General features: G+C 38.6%; 2 protein-coding genes across 3 annotated transcripts in view; one reads left to right on the forward strand and one right to left on the reverse strand.

Annotated features, from left to right (window-relative positions):
• RSPH14 (radial spoke head 14 homolog) overlaps nt 1-21,155 on the reverse strand; it is a 72,633-nt gene that overhangs the window by 19,156 nt on the left and 32,322 nt on the right. The gene's annotated exons all lie outside the window — the stretch shown is intronic.
• The window catches only part of GNAZ (G protein subunit alpha z), a 49,155-nt gene that overhangs the window by 3,262 nt on the left and 24,738 nt on the right, over nt 1-21,155 (forward strand). For both annotated transcript variants that reach the window (XM_015644196.2, XM_015644197.1), the window contains exon 2: nt 17,264-18,542. In XM_015644196.2, the coding sequence (XP_015499682.1) occupies nt 17,820-18,542 (723 nt within the window). In that variant the 5' untranslated portion in view covers nt 17,264-17,819. The remainder of the gene's footprint in view (nt 1-17,263; nt 18,543-21,155) is intronic.

A 21,155-nucleotide genomic window follows, 5' to 3' on the forward strand; every position in this document is an offset into this window, starting at 1 on the left:
TTCAAGAGTGGTGATTAGGAAGTCCGAATTTAAACTATTATATTGATGAAAGAATAAGGCCAGATGGGAAAAACATTACTGTTCCAAAGCAACCAAAATTGATTCTCTTTGCAAGGTTCCCTGGCAATTTAAGGTATGTGGAATAGACGAGATGAGAGAGAAGGGCTAAATTCAGTTTGATTTATTCTGTTATTGAATCAGGAGTTGATACATATTAGCAATTTAAGTTGTTTTAGCTTTCAAGTGGAATCAAGGACAGAATTTAACCCTTGACATGAAGGCTACAGAGGAAATACTCTTCTCTGCTTTTCCTTCACACTGAAGGGCACTGGTGGAGCTGGATGGAAGGAACAGATCAGTGATGGGGCCATCTCTGCCATCCTACCCAGACTTCAAACATTGGTTACTATTAAATACATTTAAACTCCCAACACATGAAAAATTTTCAGAAAGAGAGCAGTCTCATATGTTTGTTGTTTTTTTACTTCAGCTCTGAGTATTTTCTGTGGTTCAGCAAAAGCTCAACTCCCCTCAGAATCCCATTTTATTATGTACTATTGGACACCCAGTGAATCATTAGGGAACACAGTTTTACCCAACAAATCCTATTTGCCTTTTGTTTTCTCCTTAAGCCCCTTATATTAGAGAGTTGTTTGTTCCTAAGCCATCACATCAAAAAGACAAACGTGATAACATTTCCACATGATTCTACATTGCAGAAATAACCTGTTGGATTACCAGGCAACATCTTGGCCAACAGAAAAATTTAAAGAGGCAAATCCAAAAATTCTTCCTTTTGCTTACATGAGACAAGAATAATGACCAGAAAGTAAATAATAATTTCATAGGAACTACAATTGCTTAATCTGTTATTTTTACAGTGGATTTATTACATAGCAATTGCTTGGACTTGGCAGTTGGAAGGAATTATTCCCATCACTTTCAGATGTCCATAACATGGACATGCACATATGGAGCAGTCGTTAAGGCTTCCATTTTAGCTGGTGGAAGAAAAAGAGATTTCTTCATTGGAGTTACCCAGACCAGTTTCTGATTGCCATGTCAGTGTGAGATTGAGCTGACCTCTGGAAATGACAGCTCCTCTCCACTGCCTCCGAGGGAAGCACCGAGTGAGCAGCTCTGAGGTAGCCACCTACATGCAGATGCTAAATCTGCACAGATGAATCCCACTCTTACTGTCTATAATGTAATGTTTAACCAAGCTTTACTAGTTAATTATGAAGATATTTTCATGGTTCACCATAAATATTTGTAAGTCATAATGCAGTTGCCATTCCCTATCTCCCAGCCCTGTTTCCCTTGATAGTGACTGCGCTGGCTTCCTCCTCGGAGTATCTCAGCAATGTTACTGGTCATGGCACTGCAAAGGCTTCACTGAACAGTACCAGTAATCCAAATCTTTTATCAGTTTTTCCTGGTAATCCAGGCAGTATTCTAGCATCCATTCCCAGTGTGTTTCTACTGGTTCTCTGTGCCTGCTTTCTATATTGTCAAACCTTGCCCAGACACCTTTATCTTCATAAACGGCACAAACACAAATACAATTAGGGCGCATAGCAAGTGTTGATGTACAAATACAGTTGACACAGTTGTGTTGTGGAAGGAAACAACACAGTGGAGCTGAATTGATTACAATTCAGTGTCATGGCACAGTAACAAAAGCCCAGCTGGGTGTTTAGCTCTGAGAGGGCTTGCTGTTCAGAAGGGGTATGCACCTGGTTATTACATTCCTTCCTTTAAAAGTGAAATGTGTGTATGACTCGAAAGGATATTTACCTACCAGCTAAGGGAACATCTTTCTGAAGATAATACAATTTGTGCTATTAGGCTGGATTTTTCAAGTGGAGAGTTTTGTCTCTGAATATTACCAGTTCAAGTAATATAATTCAAATACTGGAATGTGTTAATAAATATGATTTCTTTTGGATATATGATATCTGTTGATACATATATATGCATTAGAATATTTTTTTAGTTTGGATGTCATATGAGTAAAGAAAGACCAGAATATTGGCTATTGCCCTCTCTAGTGTTTATTTTACAGGAGAGGATTCAAACAAATACTACAGGAAATATATTTTATATAATTTAAAGCACTCAGTTCAATAAATTAATGCATATGATGCTAACCAAATCCATCACAAATGAAAATTTTCTAGAATTAACACTGTTGCACTGGAGCATCTCTCTGTACTGCCAACAAGTTGATTGTTGCAACAGGGCCTTGGCAGGAAGATTTTCTCTCAAGATGCCTTTCTGTGCCCGACCTTTTAAATTTGGCAATTCAGGGTACCACAGTAGAAGCCATTTTGTGATGGGAAGATACTCATATATTCTTACCACTGCTAAGGATCTACTGAGCTTCCATGCTGTAGTGCTCGGTAATGGTAGAATCTCACCTTAATCAGACATTTCAGAGACATGGTTTTAATCTCTTTTTCAATCCATCTATGTCCACGAACAGATAAAGATTTGCCTTAATTTGTAATTCAGTGACATTTATGTAGGTATTTAAAATTCTAAGGTTAGCCTATTTCAAATTTAAACAATTGTTCTATTATCATATTGTTTCTGTTCCCTGACTAGGTGTGCAATAAGTCCTCTGATTATGTTTCATGCTGTGAATGTTCCCAAAAGCAAATCTGAACTTTGTCTCATAGCTGTGATTACACAGGTGTGTCAAGTTTGCTTTTTGCATGTGTGCTCACAAAAAGCAATGGAATACTGAACACTTTAAGTATTTCTTTTAAGTTACAGGAACAAATTTTTGGCTACTAGGTTCAAGGGATCAACAATTGTTTAAATGTGGCAAGGCTTGAGGCTGATGTGCAGTTCAGTATTTTATCAGCACAATATTATTTGCTCTCACAGGTCAAGTAAATATACAATGGTCTAAACAAATTAAAGTATCAGGTAGCATCAGGAAGAGGTAGGAACCAGTGACTTTTAACACTGCAGACTACAATTCTCCCTTTTTCCAGAGAGGTCTGATTTTACCCTGCAGTCCTGCATGGTGCAAATTCTATATAACAGAAGTTAAAACATTGATAAAGTAGTAACAGTAATAACATACTATATAGACAAAGAACAGAATTATTGGATCTCTTACAGTCCCGTTCTCTGTCAGCGCACGCAGGTTATAAACTAAAATTAAATGTTTACAGAGGATATTACCCTGATCTGTGACAAGAAAAACCTCTCTCTTTGCTGTATCCATGGCATAGCAATTCTCCTCTTTTCCCACTTCTGCAGTCAAGGAAACCAAGAACAGCCACTGATATTGTGGCCTCTTGGGATCGTACCTGGAAACTGTTCTAATTCACACTGCAATTTAGGCAGCCCCAGCCTGGCTCTACAATAAAGGCTGGATCATGAAAAGTCCTTTCCCTTCAGACACTAGAAGTGTTGAAGTTTCTCTGTATTTTTGATTATTTTATGTTGCTTTTCTAGTTGTGTCTTTTGATACTGGAAAGCAATGAACCCCAAGTAGAAAACACCAGAATATTCTAATTCAGAATTCACTTAGGTAGAATTGGTTTGGAAGAAATGGGTGATGCCCATTATAATAAAAGTGTGCTTTGAAGGGGAGATTGGGCACACAGGCATATGGAACTCTGGGAGTACCTTTAAATATTGTAGACTTTATGACCAAGTGATGGGAGAACTCAGCGAGCAGCACTATTACAGTCTCGAGGTATTTTCATTCAGTATCTTATTTGTGGTGTTGGATATCTCCAATGACAGGAGTCTGTAACTCATCAAAGCTAATCTATACAACTGTAGCTTTGGATTTTGGATACATTATGTTTTCATGATTAACCTGTCAAGAATTATTCATAGGCCTCATTGAAAGTTTACATAAACAAATCAATTCCAGAAAATAGTAAAGTGTTTGTTTTAAAGGAGACCAGATGGAATGCTGTCAATCTATGCAGCACTGTTCTTACTCAGCTGTGAGATATGAAGTGCAAATGGAATTTCTTAGACATGGTGTTTATGATCTGTCTTTATCTATGTTGCAAAGATTTATAGTCGATGGAGGTATGTTAACAGTACATCAATCTCATTATTTACTTGGTGCCTGCATCTCATTGTCAGAATCATCAATTATAGATTCCATAATTTCTAAGTCGTAATTAAAAAGGATATATTTTTTCAGAGTTATCTAGTTAAAAAATACATATTAAATACTATTTTTCACTACAGTATCAGGTAGCATCAGGAAGAGGTAGGAGATTCTGTTGGGATTGGTCAGAGGCAAGTGGTGATCAGCAGAATACAAGCAATAGAAGGTCAAGATTAAAAGATTTCAGAAAATAATACAGGTGTTCAAGAGGTCAAGGACTTGGCTCTTCCTTTTAATTTCTGAAAAAACCTTTAGAAATGTCACCATTACCAATGAGGTCCCTCCTGCAATCAACACAAAAAATGGGAAAGGATAGTTAAAATTATTTTTGTGCAGAGCACTAGGTAACAATAGACATGAGAGTCTGAAACACAAAGCAAAATTGTACCTCATTTTTATTAAATGAAAAAAACCAAAGAGTTCTCAGAATAGCCAAGGAGATACAAGCAGTATAATGATGACAATGTACTGACTTGTTCAGTGCCACTCCTGTGTCTACAACAGAGGAAAACTGCTTACAGTTTTTAGTAGAGGTTTCCCTATTGCACCGAGCCTTCAGCCACCAAAGTGGTGAAACAAACTGGGGTTTATTCCTCCTGAGCTATTTGGCACACAATATTCTTTGGGCTGAGGAGACTGCCAGTAGGTGTGTGTCAGTGCCATTGCATCCTAATGGAATTGCTGCCAGCTGGAAGAGGTTGACACCAAATTGGAATTGCTGTAAGGTGGGTTTGGGCTGGAAGCTAAGCCAGCAGTGAGCTCTGTATCTATTGCCTGCCTTGGTGCCTTGGCAGAGGTGGGGAGACACCTTATCAGGTGTTTTCCTGGAGTTGAAAATGCAGAAATTTTATGTGTCTTGTTTTCTGGAATGGCTGTAGCTTTTAGGGCAGATGATGAGTTGTTCTCTTAGTGCAATGTTGCATCCTGAGGGGGGATTTTTCAGCCTTGCTGCAACAAAGATGCAAAAGTTGTTTAAAAGTTAGAGATGGGTTTAAAAGGCTGTAGCCCTTTCCATCTTTTCATAGTTAAAATACTGATTTCAAAATCTCAGTCTTAAAAGTCTTGAGGTACGCTGTAAATGAACCAAAATATAACAAAAGCTGTGCTTCTAGGCACAATTATCTTGGTAGTTATCAATCAAGGAACCAGCAGCAGGTTACTAAAACCTACCATTTTCACTGAAAGATCACTGAAAATCCAGACCTCACACCTCACTCCAGTCAGCCAAGTAATCTGAGCGCCCTCAGAGATGTTCTTGTAGTCCTTTAATGAAGTTTTCAAGATGAATTATCGTTCTGCTGTGCATTGTGGATATTTCCCTCCCACCCTCTCCCCTTGGTAAAGCTGCTTTGTGAGTTTAAGGTAGATTTGGAATCCCTACAGCTGCAATAGCTTTTGAACTGTTTTGACCCAATGTGGCTTGCTGGGAAATTTGTGTCCAGCCCCTCTGCTGAAGGCTGGATGCACTGTGGGTAACCTCCACCATATGTGTTAGTTTGTGTCCCAGATCTGTGCCTGCTTCACAGAGCTGTTTTTACAATGGTATCAACAGTAGATTTTTAGTGAGCAAAAAGAAATAAAATGGTGAGTCATCAGCTTTTTTCCTGCATATCTCATCTGTGTGAAGTGCAGAATGCTAACTAGAATAGTTAGGAATCAGCAATAAAATTCCAGCTTTATGTGCCATCTTAATAGTAGGCTAGAGTGTTACCAGAAGTATTTTTTTCCTGGTAATATGAGAAATGAATAACTAAGGATTCACTGCTGAATAATGAATAAACGAAAGGCTCGATTAGCACCTTTCAGCTTTCAGATAATTTTAGTGCTGCAGTGTTTGAGTCAAGAAGAGATGTCACTGAGAGTAAAAGGAACAGAAAAGCAACAACCTGACGTGCTGTGTTAAAGCTGTGCTGTGAGGGTGCTGGTGTACATTGGGCTGGGCAGTGAGGCTCCCCCTTAAGCTGACAGGACAGCCTCATGCAGACAAAACCTGCAAAATTTGGGGGTTTTACTATTAACAGTAGCACTAGATCATGTGGGTAGTCTCATAAATCAACCCATCAGTTCTCAAAATAGGATTCAAGAGTCTGCTTCAGACAAAAGGAATGAAACTACCAGGGTCCAAAAATGGTGAGCTGCCCTCTACGTACCTTAAAGAGGAGGAGACAATTCCAGTTAGGGTATGATACAAAAGAGAAACTTTGCTGATCTCAGCAAAGGAGAATCTGTACAACAGGAGAGGGATGGATTATTTAGAGACAGAATTGAAGGGCTAAAGGGTAAGTAAAAGTACAGACATACTGGCTGCATGACTAGGAAGTTTGCAGGACTATAGAGAATAAAAAAAATTGGAGGAAAATATCTGAATGATGAGAATGCCCTTACATGCAACACAACTTGAACAGCACACTCACAGGAGCAGTGATTACCCTCCTCTCCCACCCCCTCCACACACACATGTATGCACAGAAAAGTACTGGTAGTGTTAACAGAACACCAAAAAAGCATCAGTATGTGCAACAAAATTTGAAGCTACGCCTGCTAATATTACTAGTAGTAGCACAGTTACCAATGAAAAATAAAACATCAAGAAAAATTACTGGATTTTGGTTTATCCCTTATAACAAAAATAAATCCATCTATCATTCATATGTTTCAGGTCTGGGGAGAAATAACTATTTACAAGCTTGCTTGAGGCTGCAAAATAACAACTTTGCCCAGTTAAATCTCAGTCATGGTACTCCTGTGTTAAAGTAAATACCCAGATTAAACATCTACACCAGCTTCCTCAAAAGACAGACTTACATTAAGCAGCTTATTTTGTTACCTATCCATTTAAAAAGTAATTAATATTAATCAATATACTATTATTAATGTTTTATATATATTTTTGTAGGCAAAAATCCATTCTTGGAATGATATGGAAGCCATTTACAGTTTTGACAGAACCAGGATAGCCCTATGTATATGTGAAACCATCCAAGCAAGTCTTGTCATAGCATGACTCAAAATGGATGTGGTCAAACCTGGCCTCTGCTCCTCTGACACTGATGAAACCTAGGAACAAATACAGTGAATACCAGCAGAAGCCAGGCTGGGAACATGTGCACAGAGCAAGAAATTAATGTTGAAACACAATGATGCTGATCATGCTTCAGCATTTCCTAGAAATACAGTCATACTGAGATCATATAAAAGCAGGCAGCTGAAAATTAAACTGTTTTTGTATCTATTCTTACAGAAGTTCTCAGTGTAGATATTCTGAAATATGGAGAGTATGAAAAATGCACTAAATACTAAATTTTTATCAGTAAAAAAGTCTACATTGCTGGCACTTTGGTATCCTGCTTGCAGTGTTGCTAAATACATTGTGTTTATTTTCATCCTGTTCAAAACCAAATACAGGCTTATTTCAAAACCTACTGGAATCTACAAAACCACTACTTTTTATGTTAAATGGATCACAGCCACAGCACTTTACAGGGTTTGGAATGGTTTTACTCTTATTTTCTCTTAATAAATACTGTCACTGTTTCTGATGAGGAAGAACTATCCTCACCCCAAAGTGTCACTTACCATAGGGTGCCATTTCACCACTATTACTTAAGTTCCTCTAGCTTGTTTTACATTCTCATTCAGTTCCACATAGAAATATTTTTCATCTCAGTAGAAAAAGCAAGGTTGAATAAGAGAAAAAGCCTAACTTTTTCTAAGGAACTTAAACTCTTCAGAGCACAAGTGGTGAAAAACACACTGACTTGCTAGAGATGTTTGCACTGCTGCTTTAGCTTCACTTTTTGCATAAATCAGGCCCTCAACCTCTTCAAATCTGCAACCTGCATCTCCATCCATGACCAACTTGCTTATTAAAAGACTTTTAAAAAAAAGTCTGATGAAAGGAATTCAACCATGCCAGTGTCCTCTAACATTCATTGTATGTTCAGCATAATCTTATAATGGATTGAGAGTTAGGAGCCAGCAGGGAGTGACTCGGATCCCTCTGCCGTGTGGTGGTGGGTGTGTAACTGCAGCAACTGCAGCTGGGGTGTGAGGAGGGTGTGATCACCCCTCCAGAGGGAGGGAATTGAAAGGAGAGACTGAAGAGAAATCCTAGTAGCTGCTAAACCTCAAAAGGATGTTAGGTTCTTTCTGGCAGCGGCAATTAGTGGGTGGTGGGGTTTTGTGTTGGTGTTTTGTTTTGGTTTTGTTCAGGGGGAGGTGTCAGTGAAGTAAAAATGGGAGCTAAAGAAGTTGATGCATCAGATACCAAGGTCTTTTTGCTTTACTGTGAGTGAAAAAGAACTTAGTTTCTATATGTCTCTACTGAACTTTATCTAGATGGCAAAATGATGGCTTGGCTTGGCTATTGAAACCAGGAGCTTATTAGCCATTGTACAATCTTGTACTTAAACGTTTCTGGTTGCAGAGTTATTGTCTGTGAGGTAAAGTATATCTGTGTTTTGGAACTGGCACAAAGCAATTTCATATCAAAACCAGAACACGGGTAACTTCCTTCATATTCAACTTCAAAAAAAAGGGTCTTTTGAATTAGAGTAACTCCAACAGCAGCTCAGCTCTCTGAGATGTACCTGCTGAAGCTCTTGCAGGCAGCAGGAGTGTACGACTGTCAGAGCTTCTGAATTTCAAAAGAGAAGCAGAAAGAGACCAGGCGTAGGCTGCAGCTGTAATCTGTGCTTGGTAGCATCCAAGTCCTCTCCCATGAGTCACACTTCTGAGAACACCGTGGATTCTCTTTAGCCTCTTGGGATTTATATTTTTTGGGCCTGGACTGCAGTCTAATACTTCTTCCACTTCTCATATCCCTTCTGTGGATAAAATAATGTTTAATTCGAGTTGTTAAGATGAAACCTAGAAAATCCACAGATCTGATGTAGATACCTTCTGACATAGTTCATATGGTTAATTTTATGTGTGACCTAGGGCTGGAAAATACTCTGTACCCTAACTACCAAATTAATCCCTGGTGATAGCCCTGCCTTTTGTGCTGATATTGACACTCTCTTCCTTTCTTTCTCTTATTTTATTAAGAACAGCATTTTAATCAATGATTCTGTCTTCTTGTGAGGTTAATTACCTGACAAAAGTGCTGAAGGTTTCTTGTCCTTTCCTAAATTAGACCATCATGAGAACAACTGGCTTTATTCCTTCTCTTCTGCTTCCTTCTCTTCCATTTTGACCAGCTCTTCAATGGTTTTTCTGCACCATGTTGCTCTTTCCTTTCATGCTTTCATTGAGCTGCTGCCTCTGAACTCCCTTCTATAATCCTTTTTTCACTTTTTCTCATGTTGGTAACTTGCTGCTCCTGCATACTCATTCAACCTATGTCTGTTTTTCTGTTTTTTCATTCACCAAGGTTCTTTTGATTTGTTCTCTGTGAAACATTACTCATTCTCTGTTGCTTAGTTCCCAGCTTTAACTATCACATTGCCAGTCCTCCCATGCTTTCACCCAGCCTGTCCATGAATTCAGTGGTTATTAGTTCTACTGAAACCGTTTCTGTATTTTGCTCTTCTCCTTCCAAACCCTTTTGTTCTGCCTTTCCCTGGAAGGTCTATTCTTGCCAACTTTCCAGTTCTGATCCACTCCCAGCAATGTCCTTACTTGAGCAAAACCATTCTGATGGAAGTCTGATGACCTAGGCAATTTCTTCCACCATGAACACCCTGGATTTATTCTCTCCTTTTTTTTCTCTCCTAGTGTAATTAAATTCCATATGTGCAGACCCATCTTTACAGATTCTGAGTCAATCCTTTCCCTCTGGTCTTTTTTTTCCTGTGTGCAGATTTCTGCTGATCTTACGCCAGTATGATATAGTAAGATGTGCCCATCTGCTCTTCTTGCCTCATCTTTCTTTCCTCTATTGCCATCTCTTCTTTCTCTTCATCAATACAGGATTTCTTGCTTCAATTTACCCTAGAAATCTCACCTAGCTTCTGTGACGTTATTCTCTCATTCCTTGCCTTAATCTTTACCTTTCCTCCAGTTCTTTCCCTTAAAACCAGCAGAACAATTGTGATGTATTTCTGTCTCCAAGATGTTTTCTTATGCATCACCACAGATAAAACTCATCTGTTGTTTCCAGGATTCCCATTTACTGGAGCATCTTCTCCTTTCCTCTTGCTTAGCTTTGAGCTTCAATCTTTGAATCTTCACTGGCTGCTTTTCTCTATTGCATTAAACAAACCTCCTGTCTTCAGGACACTGTTATCTGTACCCAGACTCTCATGTTCTCACTACAGAGATTCCCACAGCTCATACCTGTCACTAGAACAGCTAAAAGCAAGCACAATTTTGCTTTATTTTGCCACCTTTTATGCACAGGAAGAGAAACTTTTACAAGGCTATACTGTTCTGTTACAAATCCCTCTTAAAATTTCTTTTGCTGTAACTACCAAAATGCCCTTATCTTTCATAAGGTATTTTGTGCAATAAGGTTGAATAAATGATAGGAAATTTGCCATCACATTAATGAACAAATCTAATGTTAACTAGTGCTTTTTTTTAATGTAATAAAATAATCTCCTTATCCCTGCAAGATTCATGAAACAGCAGCCCTGTGGTAGTGAGTCTTAGCTCTTGAATCGCCCACATAAGGTGATAAGGTTATGGTCCCACTAATGACAAAAGCCAAACAGCAACACCAATGAAGACATAACCTCCACTGCTGTCATCACCCAAGGTACTTACAAAACACTGAGTGGCCGCTGCATTTTGTTTGCTGCTTTATTGCACACTTTTAAACAAGTCCGATGCTTGTATGTCCCTAAAGCAGATGCTGTGTGTGTTGTTTCTTCTCACCCTTGTCTAGCAGCCAGGATTTCCTGCACACCCACTGTTAGACCCACTGTAATATTCTTGTTCTTGTAATGCTTTTTTATGCCGGTCTAAAGGTCACCTCTAAAGCTGCTGTGGTAGACTGGGCTTAGTGAAACCGCTGTGAAGCACAGCAACTCCCTGTGCGCTCACTGACACTGCTCTGAGTTTTTGGCCATGCAGCTCAGAACAGAACTGTTGTATATCTGGCTCTATTCAAGAGTCAGCCAGTCTCTGCTTGTGTTGGTGCTTCTTCTCACTCTTTCACAGTAGCTTGTGGATGTTGCTAAAATAGGTCATAATTTAAATAACTGTCAAGTATTTTAGGTATTAATGCTTCACAGGATTTATGTTTCCAACTTCCTCTAGTAACTGGGGTGTGCACAGTTAAAAGAAAAATAGCCAACAGGTTCTTATTGAATGCTTGGTTTGTAAGAAATTCTGTTTTCACTATAAGTTCTTAGGTTTCCCTAAATCTTGGATGAAGCCTGCATGCTAAATTTTGGCTGGGTGATAAACTTAGCTAGTGGGTATCCCTAACCAGAATAATTTGTATTGTGGTACTGCTAAAGTTTGTTGGATATTTTCCAAACAATAGACAAAGATGTTTAAGCTAATGAATATATCTCAGTGCAGCAAATCTGTTCTACCCCATGTCAGGCACACTCGATAATATATGGATAGGTCTATGCCTACACAGTAAGTCATTTTCTTTAGGTTCTCCATTATTTCCTTGCAAAACTTCTGCCACGTATCACAGAATGGTGTCCCTAGGTGGCAATTCTATTAGTTGAACTCAGATTTTATGCCACAAATCTGAGTATTTCTATAAAATCACAGTGGGAATCAACAGATGAGAACCTAATGGACCAACCAATTGTTCTTCCTGCAGGGGTGTTGAAAGCAGCTGGGGCTGGTAACAGGCAGTGCTGGTGACACTAAGGAGCTCATGGAATGGCACCAGTTCTGATCAGTGCCCTTCTCATCCCCTGCCTTCAACTCAGTTCTGAATTAAATTTTTTTAATCATTGGCCTTTTACCTTCCTTGACAACCTTCATTGTTAGAATCCCATCCTTACACAGCAGCTTCTGTGATTTGATGTTGTTTACTCCGGCCAAGGTCCTGTGCCAAGAATATTCATTTCTTGACTGACTTTCCTATTCCTCTCATTTTGGTATCTTTTGCATGGACATTAATAATTTCTTAGCTTTATCTTGGGGAGTTGGTATAGAGGTTAGGCCCTATTTCTCAAATAGAGATCAAGATGGATCAAGTGAAAAAATATTATTTATTCAATATTTGAATATCTAGAGCACAGCTATCACTGAGGATGATTATACTTGAAAACTCAGTGTATTTCTTTGTCACAAACAGTATCTCAAATTTGGCATCTAAGAAATGAATAAGCAAGCTCATCTTTGAAATATGTGCTTAAGGGAGTTAATTGACATCACAAAGAACCCCATGACAAAAAGGGACAGAACTTGGTAATGTCCAAACACTCAGCTAATTAAATAATGACACTTCTTTCTTCACTCATCTGACAGAATATACATTTTAACTGCTGCAATAAATAAACCTCAAATACAACAGCTTTCTTTCCTGTTTTCTTGTTCAGCAATTACACCAGGCCCATCCTTTGTTTTTGTGGGATTATAGTGCCTTAATTAAATAATTAAGTTTTATCATAACTTGAACATACTTCCTTGTCTTTCAGGTTTCAATGATTGTATAAAGAGAATGTCAGTAATATCCATGGCCACAGTTTTAAAGTAACTTTCTTCTGCAATAAATAGACTTCAATTACCATACATAAAACAGTAAATTAATTTCTGTGAGGTTATTTCACCCTTGTATTTCTATAGCATGCATGTCTTTTCTGGATGCTTCCCAGATTCAAAAATCTGGACCTATTTTCCTAATTTTCCTATCTCTTGTGAGCCTCAGTTCCTTTTTCTCTCTCTACCTCAAAAAAGCCTGCATCAAGTAGAACACTTGATTTCTTCCTCAGTAAATGCCTTGGCTATGTCCTGATATATCACACTCCCTTGTGTCTTCTCCTCTTTCATTAATAGTATAAGAAATGATTGAAAGTTAAAACGTGCAGAAATAAGGTTTTGTTAAAGCACAGGAATTCTCAGTGGATGTGTGTAATCATTAGAAACTGATTACAGCAGCTTGGCTTACATTTGTAAGTCTTATATGAGTTCTGTGCAACTTCTTGCTAAATTTGCTTGAGTTTGATTCCACATGGGTGTAAAAGCTTTTTACTGTGTGTGAGTGGGCTGGTGGTCGTGAAGCTAAATTATCAGAGGGATAACACAGCTCTGTGCCTACAACTGCAGCTGAAATTCCTGCTGCTGGCAGCATGCACAGTCTCTGTACTGTGACAGTCACAGCCACTGGTTTTGTTCTCAGCTTAGGAGTCACTGCCTTTCTACAAGATCGTGGGGGAAACATCTTTCCAGGCTGTTTCCATAATTCTGTGCTCCATGGTGATGTGTCAGTAGCTAATGAATCCAGAGACAATACTTGGCTCTTTCCTTATGGAAGTGTTTACAATTGAATTGTGGTGGTGTGTCATTCTCCTTCCCTATGCTTCTTCTCCCTCTGCTGCCATAACTGAGGAACATGCTGGGAAAAGGGATAAGTGTTTATATTACACACACATGTATCAGTTTGCACAAGCCAGGAGTGATGGATAAGGGCAAAGAGCGAGCCTAGATATGAAACCAACAATAATGACTGGTTTTATTGGCTACAAATGGGTGGTCAGAACATGGCAGCCCCAAACAGCTGCTCAGCTTAATGGGCTTCAGCACTTTGACATAGTAACCAGTGCAGAATTTTATTCAGGTGTCCTTCCCACTCCAGGAATTGCTAGCATTCCTCTTTTGATAATGGAAATAGATTACTGTTAGGTCAGGATTTGGGGCACGTTAATCTTATCTTGTGGGAAAAGCTACCAATCCTAGTCATAACAAAATAGTCCATCTGTATCATCAGATTTTAAAAAAAAACATGTTTTCTTAACATTTTGAGCCTTCTGTTGTCAGGAGAAGGCAAATATGTTAGTTAAGTCACACAGATACAGTATAATATGGTCATCTGAAGATCTGAAATAAGATTTTTTTAAACAAACTTTAGACAGGTGTGCAAGTGGAAGGAAGCAATAGGGCTTTCCACTAGAGCAACTGAAAATACACTTACCTAATTAGAAACTTACAGCCATAAAACACTTATCTGTTTAATATAAAATCTGATTTTAAAACCCCAACAAAATCTAGACTGCCTTATTTTCTGAGTGCATTCCAAGAAAAAGTAAACCTGGTAAGAGGAAGTTCATCTGTATGTAGCCAGGGCAGTAAACTGCAGTAATGTAATAGTTTGTGAAGTTTCCTGACTTTTAAAAAGTATTGACTGTGAACATGAGAGATTTTTTACACTATATATGGCAATACTTCAATAAACTGAATTTCTTGCTGTAATGCCTATTTGAAAATAGTATTTACTAGTCTGCTTACAAAGCAATAATATCATCAGCTCCTTGTGTTACCACTTGAAATAGTGATATCCAAATATCATTTCAATGTACACAATAGGAATGACTAGAAGTCAGAGAAGGAAAAAAAAGAAATTCAAGAGTGTAAAACCAAAGTGCATTTACATACTCCTGGACTTTCCTACAATAAGGACATCCTACTTTACCTTTTTTTTTGGTGTTAAGCATATTAATGAACAGCAAACAAAATAGTTGATAGGTAAAACACTGTGGAATATGAATGAAGCATTGTGGAAATATGCAATAGGAAATACCCTACAGAATATATGAGCTAAATGAGAAGAAAAAATTATTCTTGAGAGTCTTTTTCCCAAATAATTTTTCATAAGTGTTTGAGGCAAATAACATGAAGTTTAAAAAAGATCTGCTTGTCTTATATAGTCAAAAAATCTCCAGATTTATCCTAAGCACTGCTACCTTTTGGCATGAATATGTGCCCTCTTGCTGCTCGTTGCTAGCAAGCCTCTTTTGTTCATGATGGAACTACAATAGAGAGGGGAAGTCTCATATGTGTTTCTTGCAAAATTCTTCATCTGTAATCACTGTGATACATAGAAAATGTCATAAAGAATTCAGCAAGTGGTTTTGTCAATGAATGACAATGAGGCCTGTAATGATAAAGACTTAAAGGAGAACCAGTTTGAAATGTCCTGAACATGTCAGAGTAAGTGTGATTAATGGAAATAACCCTGATTTTTATATTAGTAAAATAAGAATCTGCCCTGATATCTAAGACAGGAATTTCATTCTCTCTGCATGGCTAGAAACCAGCTTCCTCAACTCTAATTTTTCATTTTCTGTGATTATTGGAAAAAGTGAGTTATTTGAAGAAAGTGTAACTCCTCACTTGGGAGGGTTTTCCTTTCCACATCTTCAGAGTAAGTAAAGTTGTGCTAATTACCATTCTATTAATGTGTACATTATTCTTTTAATTTCTCACTAATTAATCTGTCCTTCATGTGCTCATGTCCTGTCATACAAGAGAAGTAAGATAAATATAGCTGATATTAAGACTCTTGTAGAATTTTAGACCAGGTAAGAGCAATACATGGTGCATCTGGGGCAAAGGTTTTGAATGTCTTGACATTTAAAATACCCAAAATGCTTAAACTGCCAGTCTATTCAAGCACTGTGGTCCCTACAGGCAAAGAAAAGAGACAAGCACTTCAAACTGCTAAGGAGAGGTGGCTCCTTGTACTGACTGGATAGTTTAGAACAACTCAGAGTAAGATTAGTTTAGAATATAATCCTAGCCATATTCTATAATCGTATTTTAATAACCATTAGAATATGGTCAGTTAGAAAGTTAAGTACATGAGTTTACAAGTAGTTATAGTTCTTTTCTCACAAAAGCTTGAGGCTCAACATCTGGCTTGGAACATTCTATCTCTCTCCTGGTGTGCAATCATTCTCTTTAATATGTATTTTAATTTATTGTCACATCTATATTTAAATATTGGTGAGTTCAAGCAGAAAAACTTCTAAAGGCTTGTAGGGCAATTTTGAAAATTGTATTGAGAGATTTAGTTTTATTAAAATGTGGTAGAAAGTTTGCTCTTTGCTTTAGTAGACTCTGCAAGTGCCCTGTACTTTGGTTTGCAAATACACTCACTGAGCAGCCTCTAGGCACAAGTAACCAGGCAGCAGGAGAGGTGCCAAGGTGTGCTGGGGCAGCACTTGGGGAGGAAGCTGTGACATCTGTGATTCCGCTGCCCACTGTGCTCAGAGCTTAGTGGGAGCAGCAAGCCCTTCCTAGAAGAGAGGCAAATGATCACCAATCAGCTGTTAGTAATGTGTTTTCCCTCTGTGAGAGTAACTGCTTCCTGCTGTTGCCTTCTGCAGAGTTCCAACTAGTAGGCTTAAACTCTAATCTGGGAAAGAATAATTGCTCTAACAGTCACTGAAAAGCTCTCTACCCTCGCTTAGGTGTTTCCTGTGCCTCTTGTATGAAAAATTCACCTTGTAGTCATTGTTCCCTTTTACTGTAGCTCAGAATTTCCTGTGTTGAAATGGAAAGAGAGGAGGCTCAATAACACTTAGCTTGGCTATGGAAAGAAGCTTACAAAGTTTGCATCCCTTTATTGGTTAAACAAGATGCAGGTACTGTATTTAACAATACTGTTCTCCAAGGGGAAAGAAGAAGAGAGCTGTTACAAAGATCAGCAACTCTTCCTTTCTCAAATTCATGAAACTAAGTTAATCAGCATCTTTTGCTTCCTAATTTAGTTATTTAAATGTTCAGTGAGATAGATAAGATGAAAGAAAACTCAGGAGGACATCTGTCTGAGTACAAGATACTGATATAAATAGAGAAGCTGGGAAAAGTAGCTGTGAGTCTTTCATTTTCTACTTCAGACAAACCATTCGGAACAGAACTGTGCAGGAGAAGCACTGCCATAAGCTCTTGCTGAGGGAGAAATTGGGGCAGAGCTCAGCACTGTTTGTTTTCATGTAGGTTTAGATAATAAAACACAGAAGGCTGAAAGGGAGATTTGATTTACTATTGTTTAGGAACCACATTTTCTTAGTCTGTGAGCTTCAGCTGTCCCTATGCTTTTACTATAATTTTAAATATTTGCTTTTCTTTACATATTTTTCCATCTGTTTTTTCCATTTGGTATAATAAAAGGTTTAAAAGTCTAGAAGAGGAGGAAAAAGTGTGTGGCTTGCTGCAAGGAAGCAGAGTCTCTCATTCATTTCTTTTCCCATTGTTTGGCAGGTGGAAAGCACAGATTTACAGAGCTGAACTGGATCAGCTGAAGAAGTGGGGGAAGAGAAACAAAACAAGCACAGTACCAGTGAAAAGAGCTTCAGCTTTATCTTGCAGCATCACCACAGCAACCAGAGAACACGATCAGAAGAAAAGGCTAGAGCAGAGAAGGCGAAAGTGCGGCTTCTTACCTTTGGACAGAAGGCAGCAAAATCATTATGCAGAACAGAAATGGGTATTTGATGGTTCTAGACAAACTGTGGCAAAGGGAAGCGTCCCATCATTAACAGGAATGTGCCACATTTTATGCACTGGAAAGGGGAGTGCCATGAGATCTACTGAAGAGACTATTTCAGTGGCTGCACACCTACATGTGTTTGCACCCCTGCTGGGACTCAACTAGGTGGCTGTAGGCATCGGGGATCATCAGGTATTGGATAGGGACCTTTTTTCCTTTCAGGGTGTACCTGGCACGTGAACTAAAAAGCACCAGAGATCTTTTTGTGAGACGCCAACAGAGTGAGCCAGTCTGCACCCATTCCCTTCTGTACCTGCCTGCTGTACCATGGGATGTCGGCAAAGCTCTGAGGAGAAAGAGGCAGCGCGGCGGTCCCGAAGGATTGACCGCCACCTGCGCTCTGAAAGTCAGCGACAGCGAAGAGAGATAAAACTCCTCCTCCTGGGCACCAGCAATTCTGGGAAGAGTACTATCGTAAAGCAGATGAAAATCATTCACAGTGGTGGCTTTAACTTGGAGGCCTGTAAGGAATACAAACCTCTGATTATCTATAATGCAATTGACTCTCTCACACGTATCATTCGGGCTCTGGCCACCCTTAAGATAGAATTTCACAACCCTGACAGAGCATACGATGCAGTGCAGCTTTTTGCCCTGACAGGCCCAGCCGAGAGCAAAGGGGAGATTACCCCAGAGCTGCTGGGGGTGATGAAGAGGCTGTGGGCAGACCCTGGCGTGCAGGAGTGTTTTTGCCGCTCCAATGAGTACCACCTGGAGGATAACGCTGCGTACTACCTGAACGACCTGGAACGGATCGCAGCTCTGGACTACATCCCCACGGTGGAAGATATTCTGCGGTCTCGGGACATGACCACAGGGATTGTAGAAAATAAGTTCACCTTCAAAGAACTGACTTTCAAAATGGTGGATGTGGGTGGACAGAGATCTGAACGCAAAAAGTGGATCCACTGTTTCGAGGGGGTTACAGCAATAATTTTCTGTGTGGAGCTGAGTGGGTATGACTTGAAGCTGTATGAAGATAACCAAACAGTAAGTGCACCTTCTGCTCTTTGTTCTCTTTCTTTTCCTTTCTCTTTCACCAGTATTTGGTCTTTTATCTCTCCCTCCTTCCTTCCCTCCCAAGGCAGTAATCCTCAATCTTTAGGAAAACCCAGAAGTTATGGTTCCTTTATTTGGATAGTTTTCCCCACTGGACAGAGTTACTTATTTAATATTACTTTTGGGAAATGGAGGTGCTCTTCACATGGCAGCCAATTTATTATTTTTTGGCGCCTTTTAGATAATTGTTTACATTGTTAACTGTTACTTCAAACTCCACTTAAAAAGGTAGGCAGTAGTAACATCCTGGTGTACAGGGATGGTTCATTTGGACACCACAAAAGTCCTGGGAAATGCTGAAGTTAAAATAATAATAAGTAACAGTTTTCTCCCCCTTGTTTTTTTTTTCAGAATTTTCAATAGGAATTTGGGATGAAATTAATTTTTAAAAATAATTAAACATGTTTTTAAATTAGTATGACATTTTTATATTTAAAATTTTCTTTGACTGTTTTTGGTTAAATGGCCGATTTGCCTTGTCCAAAGAACAGCCATTCCCATTTTATAGTTTTGAATGTTTTTAGCTTCTGGTTTTCACAGCATGCAAATACAGTAGCTATGGGAAATATATGAATGCTTACAGGTACGCAAATATATATTTGCTGTGACTTTCAAATTGCCTGAATTAAGCTTCACAGGGGTTTTATTTAAATTTTTTATTTTTTATTTTTTTGACAGCCTTGTAAAACATGCTGTTTAAGAGAAGGGAGTTTGTGGGTAGGAACACATGATGTCCCCCTTTTCTGTTGCTATAGCTTATCACATATATAATATTTCCCTATTCTTATCTTCTCTAGTGATTCTGCAGTTTATAAACAGCACTTCTATTTTCTTTGTCCTATTCTGATGAGCCATTCCACTGTCCTGTGCTTGGACTTACCCTTCATTATCTGGAGATTCTTATCTTGGCATTAGTGCCTTCCGATTGTAACAGACTTCTGTATCTGTTGTTTGTTTAGTAACCTCCTCTTGCCAGGAGAGAAGAATTGCCACTAACTCTTTCTCCTCACTTTCAGACATATTAGGAAAAGTATTTTGCATCTACACCCTGACTAGGAGTTTCTTGCAATTCTTTTGACTATTCCTGCCTTACTGTTCAGATTTAATAAACCAAAAAGAACTACCTGAAAGGGAAAAAGAAATCAATATACTCTGAAAAATCCCTACAAGCATTGGTCCATACAGGACCTACAACAGTACATACATTGGTACATTACTGGAACTGCAATACTGAGACTGCCACTTATGAGAAAAGCCCTACAAATTATAGAGTTGCAGAGTGTAAACTGCTTCCTGGTGTAGTATCTGTGGTGAAGAGAACTGCTAAATAAAACTAGCCTACTGCCAAACATAACTTACTGCTTGAGAGAGCATGTAAGAATCTGGCTGATTTATAAACTGTGAAAGTTGAGCAAATGATCTGTATGAATATGAAAACTTCTGTGATCTTGTTGACAGAAGTGGAGAAATGCTATGCATGAACTCTGTCTTTATTGAAGATGCGTTAAAGTAATGATTGACAGATATGGTAAAAAATGAGGGGAAAACCAGTTCTGCACACTGTGGGTTCTGATTATAGCTGAGTCGTGAAGTCTGCTGAGGGTGAGATTGTTGTAGTGACACCAGTGAGCAGAAGGGAGAACAAAAATAATGCCCAAACGATCAGCTGCCTGGACAACTTTTCCTTTGTGTGTAGTTTTAAGTGACTAAGTTAAATTTATCCTGCCTGAAAACAAATGACAGAAGGGGAAGGCTGACTTTTGCAAGGGCTTTTGTCTTTTCCTGCTATGCTTTATTCTGGGTAACATCAGTCGTAGGAATAAAATCACCTGAGCTGACAGTTTGTAGACCTGAACAAACCAATGTTTTTGCTTGTCTGTTGAACATTTGTGATATTTAGCTGTTCACTAAAGAGAAAGATACATGAAGAATTACGGTTCATTTTTTCCCACCACCTTGTATGCTCTGTCACTCTGTAACAATATTTTTCCTGCTTATCTAGGGTTATCTGGAAATGTGATCTGTGTTTGGTTTCATTTCTACAATGTCTTGGGAGGTTTTTTCCCTACTTAATGTAATAAATATAGCTTTAGCATTCCATGCACCATAGCTAGTTAGCATGACTCAACCACGTAACAGCTGCCTCTTCTCTTGACATGGTTGCAAAATTGTAAAATACCTTTGGATTGCTATTGATTTATTGGATGATTATTATTCCTGAGCAGCACTCTGAGAAGGTTGCCTTAAGTTTTTATATCCCATGCTGATTTCTTCTCTATTATGTCAAATAAATTACTTGTTTTGTTTTTCATGGTCCTTAGCAGCTGATTGACCCATTTTATCTTTTATTACATATTAAGATGCCATCTCTGGCTTTTGATCATGTTACATTATCAAGTAATATTTTTTTTTTGCCTTCTTGCATGTTCCATGCTGCATTTTGAAGGCACTACCTGTTAATACCTAAGAGTCTCATCTTCATTTCAATTTCTCTTTAAATGAATGTGTGCTAGAGAATGTTAAATTGTACTCTCACAAGTCAGT

This window comes from Parus major, chromosome 15 (genome assembly GCF_001522545.3).
Source record: "Parus major isolate Abel chromosome 15, Parus_major1.1, whole genome shotgun sequence".
Lineage (NCBI taxonomy): Eukaryota > Metazoa > Chordata > Aves > Passeriformes > Paridae > Parus > Parus major.